The sequence below is a fragment of the Rhincodon typus genome, chromosome 6 (assembly GCF_021869965.1).
Source record: "Rhincodon typus isolate 14 chromosome 6, sRhiTyp1.1, whole genome shotgun sequence".
Taxonomy (NCBI): Eukaryota; Metazoa; Chordata; class Chondrichthyes; order Orectolobiformes; family Rhincodontidae; genus Rhincodon; species Rhincodon typus.
Genome location: NC_063337.1, coordinates 35686348 through 35694202, shown reverse-complemented (window position 1 = coordinate 35694202; position 7855 = coordinate 35686348). Strand labels below are relative to the sequence as shown.

General features: G+C 41.0%; 1 protein-coding gene across 1 annotated transcript in view; it reads left to right on the top strand.

Moving 5' to 3' along the window:
• The first annotated feature begins 216 nt into the window (after positions 1-216).
• Positions 217-7855, top strand: part of LOC109921455 (anoctamin-7-like) — a 58577-nt gene continuing 50938 nt past the window's right edge. The window contains exons 1-3 of the mRNA XM_048597864.1: positions 217-547; positions 4165-4332; positions 5220-5274. Coding sequence (XP_048453821.1) covers positions 257-547; positions 4165-4332; positions 5220-5274 — 514 coding nt within the window. The 5' untranslated portion in view covers positions 217-256. The remainder of the gene's footprint in view (positions 548-4164; positions 4333-5219; positions 5275-7855) is intronic.

Below are 7855 nucleotides of genomic sequence, written 5' to 3'. Positions count from 1 at the left end.
TAGACAAAAGAAAGTTGTTCAAAAACAGCTTCCAGTCTGTCTTTATTATGTAAGTGGAAAGGGAGAACAATTGAATATCTGTTGAGATGCATGCGTTTGAGAGCGAATGGTGAAGTTTGGAGATAACCCCTTGTAGTGCAACACCAGCGAATGCAGTGGGGAGCCGCTGTGGTACAAATACAGGGCAGTCCAGCAGGAGCTGACACTTTGCTCACAAGCTCATTTCTAAGTTGAACCTGTCCGGGGGCTGTCAGCAATGCGGACGAAAATGACGGAAAATATCGCAGTTATCGACTATGTATTAGTCTATGCATGTGAGGACGGACGCTGTGATCCTTATGCTAAACAGAGGAAGGAATTTCTGAGAGAAGTGCAGAACACCGGGCTGCATTTAGAGTTCAATATATCCAGGGATGAGTGGGAGAAAGAAGCGCAGACTGGGCGGAAAATAGCCAGAGACAAGTATCGAATTGTTAAAATCTATGCTCCCTTTGAGCTCTTAAGCCAAACAGCTGAGAGGATGAGATTGAAGATGCCTTTGGCAGAGGTAAAGTTACTTTGACCTTTTTTATTTAATGAAATATTTGCTGCAGTAGACAGGAGGTATTCAATGTAAACCTGTCTCCAGATTTAACTTATTTTTAATTGCTAGGACCGTGCTCTGGTTTTATCAATTCCCGCTCGTTAGAAACGTGTCCTTCTGTGCTATTGTTGAACAAATATATAAAATTTGAGGCTGGGCTGCTGCTAAACTGCAAAGCTTTTAATTCAAGTATTCTTCGTCATTTGGGGTTTTCTACACATTTCGCCCCGTTTTAACTGAGTTAAAACCGATTTCGTGGAGATGGTCAAATTTAAATTAGTGACCAATTATATTGTAGGGAACAAAAGCTACAATTCAGAATCATTCCGCAGATCAGGCAGCATCTGTGGGGAGAGAAACAAAGTTAACATTTCAAGTCGGCGACCTTTTGACCTTTTTTTTAAACCATAACTGATGAGAAATGATCAATCTGAAGCTACAGTTCTGTTTCAGTCTCCAGTACTGCCTGACCCTGTTTTGTAGCAGGTTCTGCTTTTATCATCGATATTGACATGCTGTTTTATTACCTTTCAACACATTAAATAACCCAACTTTTCAGTTGGGTATGTTGCTTCAACGTGGAAGCATCAGATTAGGGAATTGACTGAAATAATTTTGAATGTATATTGAGAGGGAATCCCAGGGTTACTGATGTAAATATGACAAAAGGAGAGTTGCATTGATATAATGTGCTGTGCTTTTAATTAATGCCTCAAAGCCCTTCACAGACAATTAAGTACTTTTAAGTGTACTTAAGTTGTAATGTTGTGAATAAAACAACTATTTGTTTACAACAAGCTCCCACACAGTTGATGGGTTGTTGGACTCAAAATGTCTGCTTTCTTCCCACAGAAGCCACCAGACATGTTGAGTTTCTTCAGTAATTTCTGTTTCTGACCCACATATCTGCTTTGTGATTTTTAAAGAGAAATATCGCCCAACCTGAGGGAGAATTCTCCCATCTTCAAAATAGTGCTATAATATCATTGTGCCCACTTAAGCAAGCAAATGGTATCTCATTTTTGGCTGCCACATCTAAACGAGCATCTTCAACGATGGTACTTTCTCAGAAATGCACAGTTGTGTCAAACTTGATTTTTGTACCAGAGCCCTGCTGAAAGGCTTGAAGTTTGGAACTTTAATTTGGAGGAAAGAACCAACTGAGAGTTCGTGCTACAAGTGAAATGAAAATTCTCCTTGGCTTTACTTTTACTGCAAACCTTCTGATCAAATAGATATTCAACTTATTTATCATGCAAGACACTTTTAAGATGAATTTTGTGTTGAGTGGCTCTTCATTGAACTCCTGGATGTGGCAAGGTATGCATTTTATTCTGCAATAGTTAATGGTGCAAAATAGATGAAGCTACCTGTCTCCTCAAAAGAAAATTGGTTTGTTTTAACAAAAAGCACAGAGTAAACTGGCACAAAGTACAATTTCTGAAATGTTTCCTGAGGAAATAGACAACTAAGTCTGAGTAAAAATAAATTTTCAAAATTAAAGTGCTCTAATTACTAAATTGCAACACAGCCCAGGAGAGGGATTAACTACTTCAGCATTCTGATCTCTTGTGGCTAGATGCGTTTGAGTAATCTAGTGACCCTGATCTATAATTTGGCAGCCCACCACCTCTCTTCAGTTGCAGATATGCTTGGACTTAGTTTAAAAGAGGATTATTTGATCAATTGTTTGTGCTAGCCCTGTGTGTGTCATTCAGGAGGCTGTCTAAAGTGCAGGTTTTGCATCTATTGAACCTTCAATCAATGTCTCATTTTGAGAAGAGCTGGTTTGGCAGCAGACTATGTATGTTTGATTGTGAACAAAAGAATGTTAAAGTGCTCAGAATTAATTAAATTGCCATGCTTTCTTCCTCTGTATTTTCTATTGTTTAGAAGTATCTTAAAAGCAACAATATTCTTTGCCTCAACTACTTCCTGTGCCAAACTACTCCCCTGCCCTATGCTATAACAACCCATTTTGACTGTGAAATCGTTATAAATTCATCACATGAGGATATTCCTGAATATTTTTGCAAAAATTCTCAATTTCAGTTATGGTCTCCTCACTGTAGGAAATATGATGTTAAGCTTGAAAGGGTTCAGAAAAGACTTAAAAAGATGTTGCCGGGCTTGGAGTATTTGAGACTCAGACTGTACAGCCTCTCCCTATAGCTATTTTCTGTCATGTCAGAGGCTGAGGGGTGACCTTTTATAGAAGCTAAGAAAATCATGAGGGCCATGGATACAGTGAACAGCCAAAGCCTTTCTCCCAGGGTAGGAGAGGCCAAAACTAGAGGGTATTGGTTTAAGGTGAGAGGAGAAAGATTTAAAAGGGACCTGAGGGGCAGTCTTTTTCATGCAGAGGGTGGTGTGTGTATGGAATGAGCTGCCAGAAGAAGTGGTGGAGGTGCGTACAATTACAACACTTAAAAGGCTTTTGGATGGGCATATGAACAGGAAGGGTTTAGAGAGATATGGGTCAAATGCTGGAAAATGGGACTAGACTTAATTTAGGATATCTGGTCAGCACGGACAAGTTGGACCGAAGGGTCTGTTTCCGTGCTATACAACTCTTGACTCTAAATAATCCACCTGCATTTTGGTCCAAGTGCAACAAATTTTTTTAAACCTTATCTTAGTTTCCTGTTGACTGTTTATGAATTTAGTAATTTTAGACACATTCAGTTTATGAAAAACAATGGGAGTAAACACTTTAAGTTTATAGGGGGAATTGTAGGTGGTGTGCCTGTATATCTGTTGTCTTTTGTCCTTGAAATGGCTGTGTGTTTGGAAGGTGCTGTCTAAGGAGCTTTGAATTTCTGCAGTGCATCTTTGTAGATGGTATACATGACTGGTACTAGGTGCCTGTGGTGCAGGGAGTGAATGTGGTGCCTATCAAGTGGATCGCTTTGTTCTGGGTGGTATCAAGCTTCTTGTGGTGTTGGAACTGCATCATGCACACATCCAAGCAAGTGGGGAGTACTCGATCGCACTGCTGACTTGTGCGTTGTGGATGGTCAACAGGATTTGGAGAGTCAGAAGGTGAGTTATGCCTTGCAGTATTCCTTGCCTAGGAATGGATTTTAACATGGAAGGAAATATGCCTCCTTGGATTTTGTACTGGATAGGTCTATAAGTAATTTTCCTCAACATCTCCCAAAGACCAGGAATAGCCCCACCTCTCCATTTTCGTGCTTGATATGGGATTGGGGATTGGACTTGCTATTTTTCTGAATGGTATCTTCTGCATAATGGGTCATGCATCTTCTTTAAGACTTTAGCAACAAATCCTGACCAGAATTATGTGGACTTCTGTGGGAATTAAGAGGAAGTGAACTGTTTGGGAAAGGTCTGTCTTGAATTCTTAGTAAAGTAGATTTTTGTGCTACTTTTTGTTTCTAAGTGAAACAAAAGTAGTGCAGAATCTACTTTTTAGTGTCTCTCAAAAGACAATGACCACAGTTTTTTTTTTTTTTTTTTTTTTTTTTTTTGCCCCTTTTTGTAATAACTGCCAAAGGATATACCCCTCAGATTGTCAATCCTGAAATAGCTAATGGGTAATTGTTCTGTTTTGTTCCAAGGGTGTCGATGTGAAATTGCCTGGGCGCTTACAGAGGTTCATGGCTCGCTTTGCAACTGAGGTCGTGGTCAACTTTATCAGTGCACACTATGAACATAACAAAAGGCATCTGTTCCGAGGATTTGAAAATGAGGAAACGTTTTTTCGCCCTGCCCTGAGATCTCTAATTGTAAATGCAGAATTCTGTTATGATACATTCTTAATTTTTGGGATTACCTTTCAGAATACTTATCTGTTATCTATTTAATCTTGATCTTCTACCAAATGTGTGCTGTATTAATCAAACCACAAATGCAATGAACATCTCTCAAACCAGACACCCCCATTAATTGGAGTGATGGATATAACTTCAAATTGGCCAGAAAGGCAATTTGGAGTATCCAAATATTAATACTTGGGTTTGCAGGTCTGACTATTCATTCAAAACGATGTTAACATTTATATTTGTGTAACAAATTTGTTAGTTGTTTTGAACACAACAACTACGAATCAAACCATTTTCTTAAACCCATTTGTCATATAAAGATCAGAAAACATTAGTGTCTTGTAGATTTGGGGGGGAAAAAAGCATGGGCTTTCAGTCCTTTTAATAACCCTATGTGGCATACATTTGGACAGGCTGTCTCTACAGCTCAAAACTACACAGGATTCAGATTGTTAATTCAAATTACAACACAGGCTTTTCTACAAGTTATGATATGGAGTACAAATGAATTTAAATTTGAAGTGTGAACCTTGGGATGTAGCAAAGAGAGCAGTGGAAAAATTGAGGCACAAGGTGGCAAAGGTGTGATTGAGCATTCTGTAGTAATGGTACTAAGATTAGGAATAGATCCACTTTATAATGTTGTGGAAATAACAACATTAATTTTGTGTATACTTTCTACAAGAATTTGTTTGTGCATGTGTATATTGTTATATTACCACTTAGCTGTAATCCATTGCCATAGATCTCTTACAAGACTTGTGTTAAATGAAACAAATTTTCAAATAGAAAGTAACATGAAGGAGGATGTTCTAAAATAATGCTTTTTTTATTCTGTTTTACTTTTGAAGGTTCATTACATCCTCACAAACATACCTATAGATGTTAAGACTGCTGATGTAGAAGGTAACTTTTAGCTTTGGCAAATGGTTGTTAACTGTGTTCTTTAAATCTTTGTTTATATTTATGATGCTTTCTGTTCTAATTTGAAATACTCAGCCCCTTGACTTTTGTGCCATAAATTACTGTTATAATCTAAACCTTTTTAGAGATGGCTAACACTTAGTTAAGAATGGGGAAATGTTTGTGAAACTCGTGTCAGTGATTGCACATAATCAGCACTCTTGGCCCTGAACTGAAATGGGTTGAATTTCTGCAGCAACAGCTGTGTTTCAGGATTGTTTAGTTCCATGAGTACAACCTGTTCATTACTAATAGCTGCAAGGATGTGCTACATCAGTAGGTCAGTCATGTTTTTGGGCCCTTTACCTGCACACCTAATCAAGAAAGACTATATGTTGTCATTGTTGAATTATAGGTTTAGTTAGCTAAGTTTTATTTAGAAATGTTTCAGCATAGGAGGTGATCATCAAATTTAGGTAGTGCTGGCTCTTGATTTGTTCTACCTCCCACATTTTTTCTTGCCTCTGCAATATTTGTTAAATGCCTTTTAAAGCTATCTTTTTAAATCAATTTTCTCTGCTTTTTGGGTAGTGAATTCAAATCTGAATGACTTATCACATGAAGGGTTTTTTCTTCTGTCAGTATTGATTATTAATTGCCTTGAATCAGTGACCCTCGTTGCTATTGGGCCAACAGTATTAGAAACATTGTCTTTATTCTGTAGAGACCCTTCATAATTTGGAACATCTATCAAATCTCCTTTCCTTTCTCGAAAGGAAACTGAAAGCAATTCAGTTACTTGCATAATATTTCATTTGGTGTAGCTATCCCACAGTGCTGTGAGAAAGGGAGTTCTGACTTCTCTGATCCAGCAGCAGGTTATTTTTAAATAGTGACTATGGTTCCAAGTCAGGGTCCTGTTCCTCTCTGAGGCACACTTGCCAGTCAGGTGATTGTGTTCCCATGCAGTATCCCAGAATGACTTACTTCCTCAGTCTGTCTTTATTTATCCACGTGGAACTCCGTTGTTGTATTAGGTGTTTGCTCAACTCTGTTTTGAAGGACAAAATGGACACCACCCAGAATACTTTTCCGTAAGGGATGGAGTCTCCACGATGTGGAAACAGCCTGTTCGGCTCAACAAGCCCATACTGAGCGTCAGACCATTCAAGCCAGATCCATCTCCCCTCTTCCGCCTCCTTGTCTATAGCCCTGCATTTCGCATGGTTAGTGCACCTAACCTACACATCACTGAAAACTATGGGTAATTCAGCATGGCCAATTGGAAGTAAACCCACATAGTTACCTGAAGGTGGAATTGAACCCACGTCCCTGGTGCTGTGAGGCAGCAGTGTTAACAGCTGAGCCACTGTGCTGTGACACCATTCTTTTCCTCCACGTTTTCATTGAGGTATAGGAAAAGTATATTAATTTTGAACCTTCATCTTCTCTGTCCAATTCAAATAAGATTATCGTGGTTACTTGAGATAACAAGGTGTAGAGCTGGATGAACACATCAGGCCGAGCAGGAAAGCTGACATTTTGGGCCTGGACCCTTCTTCAGAAATGGGGGAGGGGAAGGAGGTTCTGAAATAGAGGGGGAGGCGGATAGAAGATGGATAGAGGAGAAGATAGGTGGAGAGGAGACACAGGTCAAAGAGGCGGGTATGGAGCCAGTAAAGGTGAGTGTAGGTGGGGAGTTAGGGAGGGGATAGGTCAGTCCAGGGAGGATGGACAGGTCAAGGGGGTGGGATGAGGCTAGTAGGTAGGAGATGGGGTTGGGGCTTGAGGTGGGAGGAGGGGATAGGTGGGAGGAAGGACAGGTTAGGGAGGCGGGGACAAGCTGGGCTAGTTTTGGGATGCTGTAGTGGGAGGGGAGATTTTGAAGCTTATGAAGTCCACGTTGATACCATTGGGCCGCAGGGTTCCCAAGCGAAATACGAGGTGCTGTTCCTGCAACCTTCGGGTGGCATCGTTGTGCCAGTGCAGGAGGCCCAGGATGGACATCTCATCTGAGGAATGGGAGGGGGAGTTGAAATGGTTCGCGAGTGGGAGGTGCAGTTGTTTAGTGCGAACCGAACGTAGGTGTTCTGCAAAGCAGTCCCCAAGCCTCCGCTTGGTTCCTCTGTAGTAGAGGCCACAACGGGAACAGCGGATACAGTATACCATATTAGCAGATGTACAGGTGAACATCTGCTTGATGTAGAAAGTCTTCTTGGTGCCTGGGATGAGGGTGAGGGGGGAGGAGTAGGGGCAGGTGTAGCACTTCCTGCAGTTGTAAGGAAAAGTACCAGGTGTGGTGAGGCTGGAGGGGAGTGTGGAGCAGACAAGAGTCACAGAGAGTGGTCCCTCCGGAAAGCAGATAAGGGTGGGGAGGGAAAAATGTCTTTGGTGGTGGGGTCGGATTACAGATGGCGGAAGTGTCAGAGGATGATGCGTTGGATTTGGAGGTTGGTGGTGTGGTACGTGAGGATGAGGGGGATTCTGTTTTGGTTGTTGTTGTGGGTAGGGGGTGTGAGGGATGAGTTGCGGGAGACAAGGTCGAGGGCGTTCTCGACCACTGAGGGGGGAATTTGCGGTCCTC